The sequence below is a fragment of the Centruroides sculpturatus genome, unplaced genomic scaffold, assembly GCF_000671375.1.
Source record: "Centruroides sculpturatus isolate CEXI.00-Female unplaced genomic scaffold, Cexi_2.0 scaffold1412, whole genome shotgun sequence".
NCBI lineage: Eukaryota > Metazoa > Arthropoda > Arachnida > Scorpiones > Buthidae > Centruroides > Centruroides sculpturatus.
Genome location: NW_019385660.1, coordinates 127,627 through 146,649, shown reverse-complemented (window position 1 = coordinate 146,649; position 19,023 = coordinate 127,627). Strand labels below are relative to the sequence as shown.

At 29.7% G+C, this 19,023-nt stretch overlaps 1 protein-coding gene across 1 annotated transcript in view; it reads left to right on the top strand.

Moving 5' to 3' along the window:
• Positions 1–13,338, top strand: part of LOC111640962 (E3 ubiquitin-protein ligase HECW2-like) — a 38,856-nt gene extending 25,518 nt beyond the window's left edge. The window contains exons 9-17 of the mRNA XM_023387058.1: positions 2,526–2,794; positions 2,985–3,148; positions 3,276–3,396; positions 7,796–7,909; positions 7,976–8,227; positions 8,335–8,614; positions 10,913–11,027; positions 11,308–11,506; positions 11,580–13,338. Of these exons, the coding sequence (XP_023242826.1) occupies positions 2,526–2,794; positions 2,985–3,148; positions 3,276–3,396; positions 7,796–7,909; positions 7,976–8,227; positions 8,335–8,614; positions 10,913–11,027; positions 11,308–11,506; positions 11,580–11,691 (1,626 nt within the window). The 3' untranslated portion in view covers positions 11,692–13,338. The remainder of the gene's footprint in view (positions 1–2,525; positions 2,795–2,984; positions 3,149–3,275; positions 3,397–7,795; positions 7,910–7,975; positions 8,228–8,334; positions 8,615–10,912; positions 11,028–11,307; positions 11,507–11,579) is intronic.
• Positions 13,339–19,023: the final 5,685 nt, after the last annotated feature.

The window sequence follows — 19,023 nt, the reverse complement described above, 5'->3', positions numbered from 1 at the left end:
GGGCCCTGCACCTGGTGTGATGATATGGGCAGCCATTGGATACATGACATGCACATCTCTAGTTCGGATTGACGGTAATTTGAACGCAGATCGGTACATTTCTGACGTCTTACGTCCAGTGGTTGTGCCCTATCTTCGAGGCCTGCAAAATGCCATCTTCCAACAAGATAATGCAAGACCTCATGTTGCACGTCGTGTTCTGACCTTCCTCAATACAGAGGGTATTTGATTGTTGCCCTGGCCTGCACGGTCTCCAGATTTCTCGCCAATTGAGAACATCTGGTCATGGGTTGCTGAGAAACTCATCCGCCACCCCTCTCCTGCTAATACAGTCAATGAAGCGTAGCATAGACTTGAAGCACCATGGAATAAGTTGCCCATTTCTGTCATCCAAGCCCAGTTTGACTCCATGCCTAACTGGATAAGGGCCGTTTTAGCTGCCAGGGGCGGCAACTGTGTCTACTAATTTCGCACCCCTGTAAACCCTCAAACGGCTTGCAAATTTAATCATTTTGTCTTCATGCCATACTGTTTATGTACAATAAATATCTTTTTTTTATTTGCTTTCCTTTTTGGTGTTGCAATTTTAATGGCCAGCAGTGTATATTCAGTATTTCGACAACCATAGTAATTATTATATAACACCTACTGTTGAGAATCAAACAAACTGTTTTCAATTTGATCAATTTTCTGGAACATTTACAATCGTTTTATAATCGAACCAATATGCAATAACAAATTTGAATTTAAAACAGTTTGAACATTTGGTTAAAAAAAAATCGAAAAATATAAAATTATTTATAACAATATCTAAAATGTCAATTTAATACACCTAAGTACTCAATGAAGACTGAACGTAGTTCAGTCTTCATTGACAAAAAATCGCATCTAAATTAGTACAGTAGAAGGTGTTCTTCCGATTAAGCCTCAATGCTCTCCCTCTCCCCCACGGGGGAATTTCAAAAAATCCCTCCTTAGTGTGCATTTCCATGACGTACCCTAACTGTGTACCAAATTTCACCTCTAGGTTCAGCGGTTTGCCCTGGGCGATGATGAATCAATCAGTCAGGACAAGTAATTTTATATATTTAGATAGATTAGGTTATACAGCATAATTAATGGTAAAATATTCCTTAACTGAAACAAAGTTTGATTTACTTTTACATTGAAAATATTTTATAGTGAATTACTTATTTTGAATCTTCTTAATGAAACAAAAACTGTGAAATTTCAAACACAGTAGTTACAATGGAAATGAAGTATGCAGTGAAAAACTAATTCTAGAAATTGTCAACTAAAAATATTTTATTCAACAAAATTTTTAGAAAAGTTGCAAATTGAGAAATGAATTAAAACTTTGATTTGCGTAATTAAAAAGTATCTATCAATGTTATTTATTCTTTCAATGCATAGTTATAAAGTTCTTATAAACAATAGATTGCATATTTTTACATTTTTATAAATTATATATCTAAATTATTTTTTTTTTGTGCAACTTAAAATACAGTTGTCCCTTGATAATCCGACAGGTATGGGACCAAAGGTTTGTCAGATTACCAAAAGTGTCCAGATTACCAAAAATAATTACATATTTCACATTGTTTTGCTAGCAGTAACTTACAATATTCTCTACTCCAACTGTTCGAACAGAACTGCTCACATAAAATGTGAGCAGTTCTGTTGTGTGTGTCATCGAAATGTGTGTCATCGAGTAAGAATTGGATGGGGAGATTCACATCGCGACATGCTTCTGTGCAAGCAGACACATAACGGGGACGGGTACCTTGATAGGAGGTGCGTCGGACTACTGAGCATGTCGGATTAAAAAACGTCGGACTATAGAGGGACAACTGTATTATAATCAGTTAGTTTTGTTTAATCATAATGAAATAAAATAAATTAAGAAAAATGCAGAAATATAGAATACAATTAACAGTGGGATTTGTTTACATTAATGGTTGCTTATTATTGTGTTGATACTTTAATAACTGACTGCTTTAAATCAATAAATAATACTACTAGTGGACGTACTGATGTTATTGAAGTTTTTTTATATTGTCTGCAGAGATTATATTCTGAGATTTGAACCTGATTAGGTTATTAAATGTGGCAGAAAATATTAGTTATCAGTAAATTTCTTCTAGTTATTTAAAGCTTGGCTTTGTTATTCATTTCTTTTTTAATCCAGTTTGGCATAGAATTACGTATTTGCTTGGATAATATTTAAAATTTTAAATAATTATTATTAATGTAAATTTTTAGATTNACAGACACAGACACACTTATTTAATTTTAGTTTTGTTTTGGTTGCTATGCCTTGACTCTGGTCCGGCATAGTACACAGCCACCAGTGTGAACCGAGTATAATTCACTAAACATAACAATAATAATAATAATAGTAAAAAATGCTATTAATATTTTGAAGGTAGACATTTAAAATGTTTAATTACTAAGAGCAATGTAATAATATTTTTTTTATATTTAATTGTATGAATAATTATACTTTATAATTTTATTTTTAATAGGCTACAACACAAGGACCAGTTCCACCACCAAGACCACCATCAAGCACAACTTCGACGGCTCCACATGTTGTACCAAATGTGCCAACTGCCTATAATGATAAAGTAGTAGCATTTTTACGGCAACCCAATATAATGGATATTTTAAAAGAACGGCATCCTCCAATATCTTCAAATCAGGCACTCAGGGATAAGGTGAATGCAATTCGGGCTGATGGAACTATGGCACTAGACCGACTTAGTCATGACATCGATTTAACTATTCTTTTGAGGTAGATTTAAATTAATATTGCAATGTCTATTAAAGAAAGCTAACAACAGATTCAAAATTATTTTTTTAATTTTAAATTTAATAGTCTTTAGAACTAGTATGTAATTACCATGTATTTGATGAAAAATAATTAAAAAGAATATTAATTACATTTCATGAAATTTCAATTGCTAATTAAGAAAATTTTTCAGTTTATTTGAACAAGACATAATGTCATATATCCCAGCCCAATGTAGTAACAATGTTTCAACCTCTGCTAATGCTAATGCTACTAGTTCTACTAATGCTACTGCCAATGGTGGTTCAAGACGTTCACCACATAGTTCACCACAGCAATCACCACAAGCTTCTCCAGGTAAAATACCAAATAATGTTATTTTATAAAATTCTTTCATAAAACACTTCTAATAGCACTAATATCCATATATAACACTATATTAAACATTTTATACATATCAGCTATTTTTAATTATTTTCAATAGGTTTACAAAGAGCTAATGTAAGAGCTCCAGCTCCTTACAGAAGAGATTTTGAAGCCAAATTAAGAAATTTTTACAGAAAATTAGAATCAAAAGGATATGGACAAGGGCCTGGAAAATTAAAGTAATGTAGACATAATGATTAACTCTCAATTCAAAATTACACTATTAACAGAAATCTATTTTAGAGTTTGAGGAACCTTTGATAACACAAGAGCATTTATTCATATATTTACATTTACATATTAAAAAATAGAAAACAAGAAATATTTCATGATAAACATTTGAATAACTTCAGCTATCATCATCAGGTTAATTTTTTGAGTTTTGTTTGTTAATATTATTATTATTATTATTATTATCCAGTTTCTCTGTTGTTTATATATTTACATTTATTACAAGTCTTTATATAGAATTACATTTTACTTTTACAATTTTAAACTCAACCAGTTTCATTCATATTTTAGATTTTTATATGAATAAAATATAACTGTAGCTTTTGCTATATTTTAAAAACAAAACTATACTGTTATTGAAGATAAAAAAAAAAAAAGAATCTGTGTGAAGTTTTATAAATTTTTCTTATAGAAACAACTTTTGTCTTTCTTTTTTGAAAATATAAACCAGCCTTTTATTAAACTTGAAAAAGAAATACAGTAGACCCCCTATAATGCGTAGATATGTTCCTCATTGTAGGAATCCTTAAATACACGAGCCAATCACAGCCCGACACATGTGAAGTTTAGGGACTACGGCTGTTTGAAAGGTTTTCTTCCATAAAATTAATCGATTCTAGACTAATTCGACTTAACATTTCCAAAAAACGTATAATTTTTTGGGAATAATCCGTATTAACTATGCTATAAACAAAAAATTTTAGGATTACTTACCGAGTATGCACCGTTCGACGTCGCCATTGCTTAAGCTTGTTTTTGTCGTGGAGCAGCGCACGAAATGGCGGCCGCAATTTCTGATGTTATTTTTCTGCGAAAACTTTGTTGAACTTTGGAGACATCATTAATAGAAATAATTTTTATGGCCGTTGAATAAGAAATGTTTCATTCACAAGAAATGTATAAAATTACAGTGCTGTATTAGACTTACAGTACCTAATTTACATACTGTACAGACAATAGTAAACTCAACTTACTCGCCTAAACTCTCCGTAGCATGGCGCTGGACGGCGGAAAGTAGTTCGGCTGCTCGTCCGTGATGACATTTTACCACGTTTTACGCGCCCCTTTTAGCATCTTTATACGAATATTGTCGCAATTTTTTTGCCACGTTATAGGGGGTCTACTGTATATTTTTGTATGATTAAAGATTAAAAATGATTTGCATTTAAGAATAAAAAAGTGAAAGTTTTTCCTTAATTTTAGAATACATTAAAGTTATGAAAAACTAGCTGTTACCTGCAACTTCTTCCATGCAGATTTTGCAAACGAACACCATTTACACTGCTGGCCGTTAAAATTGCAACACCAGGAAGGAATGATCGTACGAACGTCAAAATCATATGAAAGGAAGAAGAGGTTGGAATATGCAAATTATTAGTATTTCAGCGTATTTAGATGACGCAGGAAGGACAAACGACATCTGAAGCACTGCATAAAAGAAAAGTTGTGCAGTGGATTTCTCATTTGGAAATCGCTTTGAAAGGTCGGGGTTTCATCAGAATATCGTGTTATGCCTCGAATAAGAAGAAGAAATGCTTACCAGCAAGTGTCGGAATTCGATAGAGGCAGGATTGTTGCCTATCGAGAGTGTGGATTATCATTCCGTAATATTGCCACTCGCACTGGTCGAAATCCAACCACTGTCATGCGAATATGGAATCGATGGGTTGCTGAGGGTCTTACTGAACAGCATGCAGGATCTCAACGCCCTCCCATGACTAACGCCCGAGAGGATAGACATATTGTGAGGTCGGCCATGCAAAACCGTACTACCATATCATGGACTATTAGTCAGGAAATGTGCTTGTTTGCAGCATGTCCAGTATCTGCTCGTACGGTGCGACGATGTTTGCAGCAGCATGGACTGTCAGCACGGCGACCATTACTTCGGCTTCCCTTGACAATGCAGCATAGAGAGAGACGGCGACTCTGATGCGCCCAACGACAAAGCTGGATACAGGAGTGGCACAATGTTGTCTTTTCAGACGAGTCCCGGTACTGCTTGCAGCATTCTGATGACTGTATACGTGTCTGGAGGCTCCGAGGAGACCGCTCATCACCTGCTTGTATTCGATATCGGCATAGGGGCCCTGCACCTAGTGTGATGATATGGGCAGCCATTGGATACATGACATGCACATCTCTAGTTCTGATTGACGGTAATTTGAACGGAGATCAGTACATTTCTGACGTCTTACGTTCAGTGGTTGTGCCTTATCTTCGAAGCCTGCGAAACGCCATCTTCCAACAAGATAATGCAAGACCTCATGTTGCACGTCGTGTTCTGACCTTCCTCAATACAGAGGGTATTCGACTGTTGCCCTGGCCTGCACGGTCTCCAGATCTCTCACCAATTTAAAACTTCTGGTCATGGGTTGCTGAGAGACTGATCCGCCACCCCTCTCCTGCTAATACAGTCAATGAAGCGTAGCATGGACTTGAAGCAGCATGGAATAAGTTGCCCATTTCTGTCATCCAAGCCCAGTTTGACTCCATGCCTAACTGGATAAGGGCCGTTTTAGCTGCCAGTGGTGGCAACTGTGTCTACTAATTTCGCACCCCTGTAAACCCTCAAACGGCTTGCAAATTTAATCATTTTGTCTTCATGCCATACTGTTTATGTACAATAAATATCTTTTTTTTATTTGCTTTCCTTTTTGGTGTTGCAATTTTAATGGCCAGCAGTGTATATTCAGTATTTCGACAACCATAGTAATTATTATATAACACCTACTGTTGAGAATCAAACAAACTGTTTTCAATTTGATCAATTTTCTGGAACATTTACAATCGTTTTATAATCGAACCAATATGCAATAACAAATTTGAATTTAAAACAGTTTGAACATTTGGTTAAAAAAAAATCGAAAAATATAAAATTATTTATAACAATATCTAAAATGTCAATTTAATACACCTAAGTACTCAATGAAGACTGAACGTAGTTCAGTCTTCATTGACAAAAAATCGCATCTAAATTAGTACAGTAGAAGGTGTTCTTCCGATTAAGCCTCAATGCTCTCCCTCTCCCCCACGGGGGAATTTCAAAAAATCCCTCCTTAGTGTGCATTTCCATGACGTACCCTAACTGTGTACCAAATTTCACCTCTAGGTTCAGCGGTTTGCCCTGGGCGATGATGAATCAATCAGTCAGGACAAGTAATTTTATATATTTAGATAGATTAGGTTATACAGCATAATTAATGGTAAAATATTCCTTAACTGAAACAAAGTTTGATTTACTTTTACATTGAAAATATTTTATAGTGAATTACTTATTTTGAATCTTCTTAATGAAACAAAAACTGTGAAATTTCAAACACAGTAGTTACAATGGAAATGAAGTATGCAGTGAAAAACTAATTCTAGAAATTGTCAACTAAAAATATTTTATTCAACAAAATTTTTAGAAAAGTTGCAAATTGAGAAATGAATTAAAACTTTGATTTGCGTAATTAAAAAGTATCTATCAATGTTATTTATTCTTTCAATGCATAGTTATAAAGTTCTTATAAACAATAGATTGCATATTTTTACATTTTTATAAATTATACATCTAAATTATTTTTTTTTTGTGCAACTTAAAATACAGTTGTCCCTTGATAATCCGACAGGTATGGGACCAAAGGTTTGTCAGATTACCAAAAGTGTCCAGATTACCAAAAATAATTACATATTTCACATTGTTTTGCTAGCAGTAACTTACAATATTCTCTACTCCAACTGTTCGAACAGAACTGCTCACATAAAATGTGAGCAGTTCTGTTGTGTGTGTCATCGAAATGTGTGTCATCGAGTAAGAATTGGATGGGGAGATTCACATCGCGACATGCTTCTGTGCAAGCAGACACATAACGGGGACGGGTACCTTGATAGGAGGTGCGTCGGACTACTGAGCATGTCGGATTAAAAAACGTCGGACTATAGAGGGACAACTGTATTATAATCAGTTAGTTTTGTTTAATCATAATGAAATAAAATAAATTAAGAAAAATGCAGAAATATAGAATACAATTAACAGTGGGATTTGTTTACATTAATGGTTGCTTATTATTGTGTTGATACTTTAATAACTGACTGCTTTAAATCAATAAATAATACTACTAGTGGACGTACTGATGTTATTGAAGTTTTTTTATATTGTCTGCAGAGATTATATTCTGAGATTTGAACCTGATTAGGTTATTAAATGTGGCAGAAAATATTAGTTATCAGTAAATTTCTTCTAGTTATTTAAAGCTTGGCTTTGTTATTCATTTCTTTTTTAATCCAGTTTGGCATAGAATTACGTATTTGCTTGGATAATATTTAAAATTTTAAATAATTATTATTAATGTAAATTTTTAGATTAAATATAAGAAGAGATCATTTATTGGAAGATGCATTTACTAAAATTATGGCAGCTTCTAAGAAAGATCTACAGAAATCACGTTTGTACATAAGCTTTTCTGGAGAAGAAGGGTAAATATTTGATAATTTAATAAATAAAATTATTAATTAGTAACATAATCTTTACATATTATATAGATTAGACTATGGGGGTCCATCCAGAGAATTTTTCTTCCTATTATCACGAGGATTATTCAATCCATATTATGGATTGTTTGAATATTCTGCAAATGATACATACACAGTACAAGTTAGTCCAATGTCAGCATTTGTTGACAACCAACATGAATGGTTTAGATTTAGTGGACGAGTTTTAGGACTGGCATTAGTACATCAATATTTGTTAGATGCATTTTTTACTCGTCCATTTTATAAGGCTCTTTTACGATTGTAAGTTTATAGTTTTTTGTATTTTATTCTAAATAAATTTCATAAGTGATGAAGAATGCAAAACAAATAATATAATTAAAATAAAAAATTCCATGTAATATTTTTAGGCCCTGTTCATTAAGTGACCTTGAATATTTGGATGCAGAATTTCACCAGTCCCTTCTTTGGTTAAAAGATAATGATATTTCTGACATGGGATTAGATTTAACGTTTTCAGTTACAGAAGATGTAGCTGGACAGGTAGTAGAGAAGGAATTGAAACCTGGTGGACGCAATCTCAATGTTAGTGAAAGAAATAAAAAAGAATATATTGAAAAAATGGTAAAATGGCGATTAGAAAGAGGTGTGGCTGAACAAACTGAATCATTAGTTAAAGGATTTTATGAGGTTAGTTATTATGTCATTATGTAGTAGTAATTGCCTTTACGATTATAAATATATTAATGAAAATTAAAGAAAAATAATTATAGCTGGTTAAAGTTTATTGTTATTGAACTATTGTTTCCTGTTAGGTATTTTCCTTGAATTATCATAATTATTTCCAATTTTCTATAAATTAACTATAAACAATGCAGTTATCATTGGTACACTCTTTTCCAACATAGTCCTCTTGATGATTGAAGTATATTGCAGTATGTGATTTGTCCATTCTGAACATGTAGAATATATTGCTACATGTGTTAAACTAAGTTCCAAACCTAGACTGTGTGGAGGATACATAACAATAACATAATATTACAAAAAGATTAAATTACTTCAAATTTGAAGTAATTTAAAGTTGTTTTAAAATATAATATTAAATCCTTTAACAAGGGACTTGATGTCACTAATTGAGTTAAGAATGAAAGATAATTAAGAATATATTCTGAAAATAATATTTTAGTATGCAATTGTAAGTAGTAAATGAGTTATGGCTCATTAAAGTTTTCATGTACTTTCATACAAAAAAAAACTGATTAGATGAGGACTGTTCATCAACATAATTTTGTACACTAGATCTATAAAAAATGTATTTAGTAATCCTAAAAATTCAATTCTATATGTGCAAATAGCTGCCAAGGGAACATTCACTAATTATGATCATTGCTGTGTGTTTCAGCAAAGTTTTATGTTAACCTATGGAAAGTGTTCAAACTGTGTCCATGGGGGTCATCCCTGGGTGGGGGAATTGGAGAAAAAAACGTTATTTATCTCATTATTTTTTTCAAAGTTACTACTTGTTAAAATTTGACATATGATATATCAACCAAAAGGATTTTTAATGTTCTGTATTATTATATTGGTGTTAGCATATGTTGTATGCATTGTGAGTTATTTTAAATTGTGTGTGGTAATACATTGTTGTCAATCTCTCTCTAACACTTTTTATTCTTCAAATAAAAATATGATGTTTTATTAAGCCCTTCCATTTGACATGGTTTGTCAAAATTGGTTAGTGACATCAAGGAAATTTCCTTTGTAAGCTTTAACATCCTAAATTTTACTGAAACTTTAATTGGTTTTAGTACATCTCCCACTAATGCACAGTAACATCAATTGTACCAATGAACAGTAGTTACAAGAAGTCATTATTTAAACTTTTCTGTGTGCATTATATACCAAGTACTATAAACAAATTAAATGAGTAGATATGGCCAAGAAGGTGCTAGGTTGAAATGTTTGACATCACAATTCAATCCTGCTTTATTGCAACTTTTTCTGGAACATACAATCCAGTATATTATAAAATATATTTGGCCCAAAAAATACTATTTTGTATTTATTAAAATCATTCACTTATTTTTAAACCAAGAACTGTTCAAATAGTATTGATTTACTATTCAATTAAAAATACAGAGAAACTATTTTAAAATTATGTAACACACAAATAAATTTGTTACAAAACATTACATGGGATTATCATTCTTCGAGTTTTGTTCACAGCCTTTACATGTACCTGGATGTGCATTATTTTAATAATTATTAAATAGTATTTTGGACCAAATATATTTTTTTAAATTCATTGTATAGTAACCTTCAGAAAAAGTTACAAAAATAGGAAAAAAAGCAAGATTGAACTGTGATGTTGAACTTTTCAACCTGGTACATTGACCATACTACTCATAATACTCATACATATAACAAACACAATGAAAATCTAAACAAATGATTTCTCGATTTATTCCAATGAACAATAGTTTATGTTAATGTTCATTAGTGGAAAGGATATAATAAGACACATTAGAATTTCAGCAAAATCCAGGTTGTTAAAGCTTGAATGTTCTATTGTAAGATAGAAAAAACATATAAGTACTGTTGACTTTTAGAAATTCATTTCAGGCAAATTAATTTCTTTAGACATCTGATGGAAAAATTCAATTTTCTTAAGGCTGTTTTTAAACTAAATTTGAAAAAAATAATCTGAATTGTAATTCTGATTCATAATTTATATTTTCTCATTTTATTAAAATTTAGTTTAAAATTTTTTAATAACCCTGTTTTTCTTGACTTTTACAGTTATATAAAAATACTTGATATAGCATATCTAAGTGGTTCTTTCGTGTAATATAAAAAGAGTAATTAATAATTTTTAGGCAAAACATTAATTACATTATTAATTTATGTTAATAAACTCATATATGATATTTTATTATTTTTTTTAAATATACTATGAAAAGGGTTTGAACTTGTTTTTATTTTCATTAGGTTATTGATCCAAGATTAGTTTCAGTATTTGATGCTCGTGAATTGGAGTTAGTAATTGCTGGAACGGCTGAAATAGATATTGCTGATTGGAGGAAAAACAGCGAGTATCGTTCTGGTAAAAAATGTTACATATTAAAGCATTTTAATAATTTAATAAGTTATTACTAACTTATTGAAATACAGTGAATTATAACCAATAAAGTAGGCTTTTGATTATGTACATAATTAAAAGCCTATTTTATTAGATAGTTTTTATGTATTTTGCAAAGTTGAGTTGAATAATTCAATATATAGATACTTGTTTTTTGTAGCAAGATGATTGTATTTTGTAATAGTAAATTTTTTTCAACAATTTTTTCTGATTTAAATGCATTAAAATGTTTCTTTTGCTTTAGGTTATCATGACAATCATCCAGTAATACAGTGGTTTTGGACAGCCATAGAAAGATTTGATAATGAACGTAGACTTCGATTATTGCAATTTGTAACAGGCACATCCAGTATACCATACGAAGGTTTTGCAGCATTAAGGGGTAGTAACGGACCACGTAAATTCTGCATTGAGAAATGGGGAAATCCAAGCAGCCTGCCTCGGTATGAAAAGCTATTTTAATTAATCTTGATTAGTTTTTTGTTTGTTTGTTTATTTAATTTCTTTCTTGTATAGTGCTCACACTTGTTTCAACCGATTGGACTTGCCCCCATATACCTCATTTGAAATGCTCTATGAAAAACTTCTGTTGGCAGTTGAAGAATCGAGTACTTTTGGAATAGAATGAAAAACTATTTATGAATTATTGAATCTACTAGCAGAAAAATCAAGACATAATGTTTTGGTTGATACTGAGAGAAGTGCTCCTAACAATTTCATAATTTTGTCATTATTATTATTTTCAGAGGAAGCCTTCAGTTATTGCCTTTGTCCTCACCCATTTTTGCTTGTTGAAAACATCAGTGAAAACAGTATTGCCAATCATTATCTAAAACTATAATCATCATGATCCCACTGGATGTACTCAGGACAATTTTACAATGGATTAATCATCACACATAGTATAGAAGAAAAGTTCCTTGGAGCACATCCAATATAGTTAAAAAAAATGACAATCTCTGCTTTTTCCACAGATAGCATCTAAATTGTGTCTGATAAAATAAACATAATAAATTGCTTTATTAAATATGTGCAACATTAAGTCTCCTTAGCTCACTATATTTATGCAAGGACTGGGGCTTCAAGCCTAGTTAAAAACCAAAGGCCTTGAAAACAACCATTGATTTGGTTGTAACATCAATTATAATTTCTTTGCCTGCAGAAATGTATAGAGTACCCATAAACGGGAATACATCCTGCTAAATTGCATTAGGAAGCCAGTGACAACTTAAACCATGCTCAAACACAAGAGCTAATATTGGTTATGATGTAAATAAGAACTGGCTTGCATATGGCAACTTAAAAAAACTCTACCCTTTCCTATATAGTTACTTGATTTAACTCCAAGATTATAGTGATGAACCAAAGGATGACATCAAGTATTGAATGTCTTAAAATATCTTTTGTTTTTTTCCTTCCAGTGTGTAAATAAATAGTGCAGTAAGAGAACTTGCTTGCTAATAAAGTTTTTATCTTCCAGACTGCTCTGAGTGGCAGTTAATTAGTAAGAACGGGATCAGTTCCTGGTAAATATATCCTATCTAATACACCAAGAAGCATTAGCAACCAGTTGCCAGTGGTTTAAATATATATATTACATACATACATATAAACATATATATGTATGTATATATGTATGCATGTATATATATATATGTGTACATCATTTCAATAAATCTTTTTCTGAAATTAGGTTTGTATAATACTTTGCCATATAATAATTTTATAACTATTGTGCCATTTGTGACTGCAAGCCATTTTTTTGTGGCTTTGCCTATTAACAGAATGATAATAGAACCATAGATGTCAGGAATAACTGCTGCATAGTAGTTAGTTATCACATAATTTCTATGCCACAAATAGGTATTGACTGTGATTTTTATATGGCCATTACTGTTATGATTTTTATTCTTATATTCTACCAGTGAATTTTGTTTTTCAGAAGAAAAGATTTTCTTATTTATAAAACAAATCAAGAATGTCTGCTTTGGTTATTGTTCATAATTAGGTTGGCCAAAGCAATAAAAGTGATAAAATGTTTGCTGAATATTCAATACTTGAATTTTTGTGGGTTTTATTATTATTATTTTCATAGCATCTTATATATTTCTGTGATTTATCAGATATGGTGTAATTCATTTTCTATGCTACATATTGTGCATTTTAACAATTAAATAGAAACCAGGAGAGGATGCTCTTCTGATCTTGTTTATCAAGATGTTGTAAATGTAATTGTGATGTTACAAAAATTTTTATTATATTTTATCTGCTGCAATTGATTTGTGTAGCTTTGTGTACAAATATGTACTTTTATTTCCTAGCAACAAGAACAGGGTCTTTGATGCAAAAGAATCTAACTGGATTTTGGACTAAAATATACAGTCCTAATTTATAAGCCAGTAGAAATGTTTCTAATAAAATTCTGCCCTGCCTAAGATCTTTTTTACATTTATGATATAATTGTGTTAAATAATTTTCTACTAGATACTTTTATCTTTTCATTCAATGTAAAGTTTCCATCAATGCAATCAAAGTAGAACTAAATACATTATATTAAAAAACATTTAAAATATCTTCACTCAGTGTTTAGTAGACTTCTTAAGGTTTTACTTAGCACTGAGTGGATGTACACACCTACACACACTACCATTAATTTATTACTAGTATAAAGTGATAGTTTATTGAAACAGTGAAAAAATAAAATAAAATTCAATATTCTCCATGTTAGAATTTTGATTAATGTTATTTTTCAAAACAAAAACTTTTCTTTTAAAAACTAATATATTTATACAAAACTTTAAATATAAAAATTGTTTACCCTTACAAATTTTTATATTTAACATATTTATAAAAATCAAATAATTCATATAGTAAATTAATTAGATAAAGCTAAATAAAATATTTATTTAGTTATGTATTATATATTTTAGATTGTTTTCATTTATAGTGTATAGTTATTGAACCTAAAATTTTATGAGGAAAATTATAACAGACAAAATGTATTAATTTATGTACATGCATTAACATTTAAAAACTTTATATTACAAAACATGCAAAAAGTAGAACAAGAGTTTACATTTCTGGAAAACATAAATGAAACATTTAATATTTTAATTATGTTTAACTCATCTACGTATTGAAATAGAAGTTATAATTTTGAATACAGATCATGCTAATCTATGGAAATTAGAAAATATACATTAAATTTAAGGCCAATATGAAATGGGAAATCTTATTTGTAATAAAACTATGTATTGTTATAATTATTACTAACTATAAAAAAAATCCTCAAATTTTAATTGGTCAGTAGACCAAATTTACAATATCAAATAAATAATCAAATCAAAAAAGTGATAAAAAAAATTCTAACAGATTTTTCTTCCCAAAATTTAAACTACATAGTAAACAAATACATTTGCCTTCTTAATACTTAAAGTTATACTGTAAGAATTCCAAAATTATTTTTTAGAAATAACCACATGCTATAGTATTCTTGCATACTTCTTTTGAATAAAACTGATAATAAATAAACCAGCCTAAATTTTGGAAGTAAAAAAGCTGTTTGATCTTTCTTGAAATATCTGTCACATTAGAGAACTTCACATTAAAAATAAAGAGAAGCTCAATTATTAAGAACTTACTAAATTTACAAAGGTTACTTGTATAAAAAAACTAGTATATATTATAAACATTTATTGAACAAACAGTTTTCTACAAGTGCATCAACAATTATCTTAGTAAATTAAAAAGAAATGAAAGACAATTTTTAAAAATTTTTTATTTAATTTAAAGGAAAGAAAGACAAAAATTCGAAAAATTTTAATGATCAATTTTTCTTCAAATAATAAATTGGGTTTGAAAGATATTATTTTACAGTTAATTAAACACCATACATTCTTTTATTACTTTAATTTAAAAAAAAAAAAAAATCTTTGCTAAGAGCCAGATATATGGTTTCAACTATATTTTTGAATTTGTCTTAACAGATTGACAGGCAGCTGAAAGATTAAAACTATCTTTAGAACTTATAGATACTTTTAAGAATTTGTCACATTACTTCTGAATAAATACACGTAGGTCATTTAAAAACTGCATAAGCATTCATTCTTTTTTCTTATGTCTGGTTTGTGATATAAGACCTTTGAGAAAAGGTTTGAAAACAGAAGCAGTTGATATATTTTCTGCATATGATCTTGTTTTTTTTGCATATATAAACTTAATGTATATTTGCAGATAGATCTACTGTTTTTTCTTTGTTTATTGTTTCATTTCAAGAAAAATCCTAAAAACTATACATGGGGTGTCCCAGGAGGAAGATCAACATTCTGAGAGGTGGGGATATGTTATTTTAAGCAAAAAAATTTATATAAGTACTGTATGTGCTCTGTTCTAAATAGTTTCAGAAATAGAGCTGAAATTTTACAGTCAGTGTGTGATGCAGTATGATCAATGACAGATTGATAGATCCTGTTATTTTAGAACATTACTAACAGGACACATGCACCTAATGTATTTTGTAAAATTTGAAGGTAATTAACTATAGGACATTCCTTTGGCTACATGGGATGCTATGTACTTTCAGTGTGATGGACTTCATTCTATCGGGAATGTGAAACATCTCAATAGCATTTTCCCTAATCAGTGGATTGATCATGATAATGCCATTAATTAACTGGCCACCAAGATCTTAAGATCTAATGCTGTTAGTATTTTGTTTATAGAATTGGATGAAGAATGAAGTAAACTGAAGGAAGATGGATGTACCGGATGAACTGATAGATCATGTAAATGTATGTACAGCACATATACACTCAGACAAGCAACACAGTTCTCATACAGTAGAAAAATCCATTAAAGTTGACAGTGAAATTTTTAAAAAATTTATTATAAACTATTGGAAAAATAAATATTCAAGTGTTTCTCATTTGGGATAGGGTACATGTTTATTTGAACTTTCTTGCTTAAAATAACTTATCTTCTCACCATTTGGAATATTGACCTCTTTTTGTGGGACACTTCATACGTAAATTTAGAAAAGGACCAGAATGAATAAATTCAAATCAGATAACAGATGAACAATACACAGTTAAAAGACACAGTATAGTGGTAAGTGAATATATATCATTAATAATTTACATTCAATCTGAAGATATATCTAAAAACAATTATAATACCACTTGACCTTGAAAAATAGGATATTTAATGAAGTTAAAGTTTTTCAAATAAATGAATATTTTGATTGATGGAGATCTGCAGATATAATTCAGAAAGAATATTTAAAGTATATCTTATAAATTTTGGTAGAATTTATCTATTTGGATAAAGTAGCTTTAAGAATTGAAAGGGGTGAAGAAGGTTGGGTGTTAATAAAAAATTATAAATCTATTTTTATAACTCTAATGTAGTTACACTAAAATTTTTTTAAGGGTATAAGTATGTAGTAGCACAAATTAGATGAGATATTTGGGCAATAGCATTAAATTATGATGATTATATTAAAATTATATATTCAGAAATTTCAAAGATTTTGTATTATTTCTTTTATTATTTCAAGTGACTTAAAAATCAAATATAATTTTGATAATTGTTAAAGAATTTCTAATAGAAAAATTACTTAATAAGGTTTAAGCCTATATTGTTATATCTGTTATTAAATTCTTGAAATATCATTTAAAATAAATGCAGTGTTACTTTGATATAGCATCATCTCTAATGCCCCAATAAATACTTTTGAATCAATTTTTCCCATAAATATTAAATAGACAACCTTCAGTTACTGTGAATTACTAAACACAATTTTGCACTGTGACTTTCAACTCCAAACTCAAACTTGTATGTAGGTCTCATGCTTTATATAATTTTTATTGTTTGAGATCTTTCGGTTTAGTGTCAATTTTAGAGGTAAACAAGTGATGGCACTAAATTGAGGTTTGGCTGTATGCATTTGGTAATATTATTTATAGGAGTCAAAATATTTATAATGCAAAAAATACTTGTGTAATTTGTATGACTTGAAATCTAATCTAATTAACAAATATAATGATGATTTTCTAATATTATATTACAAAATCTGAATTAGAAAATTCTAATTGCATAATTTGATAGCTTTAATAATTGCTTTTGAATATACAAGGGCAGTTAAAGTTGTGTACAGAATTTCAGTAATGTAATGGAAATGTGTATATTACGTAGTCCCAATTTATGTTTCTTTCTTTAGATACTCTAGATGCTGATACTTCTCTCATTGTTTTGGCAATGACATACACCTGCAGAATAGAAATCTTTTGGCTGGTGTCAGAGCCACTGCATTATGAAGTCAGAGACTTCAATGCTCTAGGTGAATCACCTCTCTTCTAAACTTCCTATAAAGAACCAAACAGGTTGTGATAGATCTGAACTGTATACATAGCCCAGAACTTCCCGGTTGGGAAGTTCTGGGCTATGTATACAGTTCTGTTGTATGTATACAGTTCTATGTATACAGATCAACCGAGTCTGTTGATCACTTCCATTGTGCACAGGACCATATTCCTATACCAGCCAAAAGACTTCTATTCAGTAGACAGAGCATTGTTGCCAAAACAATGAGAGAAGTGTGGAGGGGTGTGTACCTAGAGAAATAAACATAAATTGGGACTATGTATTACACATTTTTTAAGTTGTTACTCTAAATATAAATATTGTAGCACACATTATATCATATTATTTAGAAATTCTGAAAACAAAGAAAGATTATACAGTTTCTTTTATAAATTACGGCTGGTTTATTTATTTATTATTGCTTTCAAAGTGCATTCAAAAACATCTGAAATAAGATACCATACATTTGAATATGTATAACTGTGTTGCATATACTGTATATCATATCAAATAAATACTAAATTACTCCATAATTCATTAAAAAACACTACTTTTAATTAATTATAGAAAAGTTCATGATGTTTATATCACATTTACTGACCTATCTGAATTTCAATAAACTAAACTTTTTATTCATTATAATTATAAACTTTATTTTGTAAATAAGAATATTCCTGTTACAGGAGGCATAAAATTAAAATTATTTATAAAAAATACTAAATTTACATCTGGCTATTCAACTGCATAAAAATAATTATGTAATTTATCATAATGATTGATACTTATTATGTATTTCTAATGTGAATAGAAGCTATCAAATTTATGAGCTCGCTTTAATATATTTTTTTTTTATCGCTAGTAATGTGAATGAAATATTAAATATTTCATATTATAAAGGTATAGGAACAGACTTGATAAATTATTAGAGTATTACAAATTACTAATTTATATTTAATTTTTTTAATTAATTAATGCTGTTCTGATGGCAGAGCTTGTCAAAAAGTTTCTCTCTTAACCTCAGATCATAGTACAAGCTTGGCTGTCAATGGAAACTGTGGCTTAAAGTTGTTGTTCTAAACAATTTGAGAGAACTGTAGCCGCAAGTGTGATATACACAAATAATAATGTGGTAGATTCTGATATCTACGTACACATTCTATATGATGATATGTAGTATACAGATATCAGAAAAATAATAGTTAAACTATTATTTTTCTGATATCTTTTAAATATTCTATATTTTTAGAATAGTTTTTCTCTTTTTATTTTTATAAACTAACATTTTCACTACTTGTTTTGTATATTGTGTTTATTAATATAATACTTTTTTATTGAACAGACTGTTTATAAAAAAAAATTAATTAATCCTAAGACAGTTATCTCAAAAATTAGAAAGATTTTGAAAAATGTAAACAATAAAATCTTTTGCAATTAGTGTGGAAAATAATTAAAATGGAAATCTAACATATTAATTATAAACATATTTAAGAAAAGATGACATGTAATATATTTTAAGTGACAAACTTAACTTTCCTACATTTTTATCTGTTTTTAATAAATTAGATAAAATTACAGAAATGGTACCGTTTCATGATTGTTT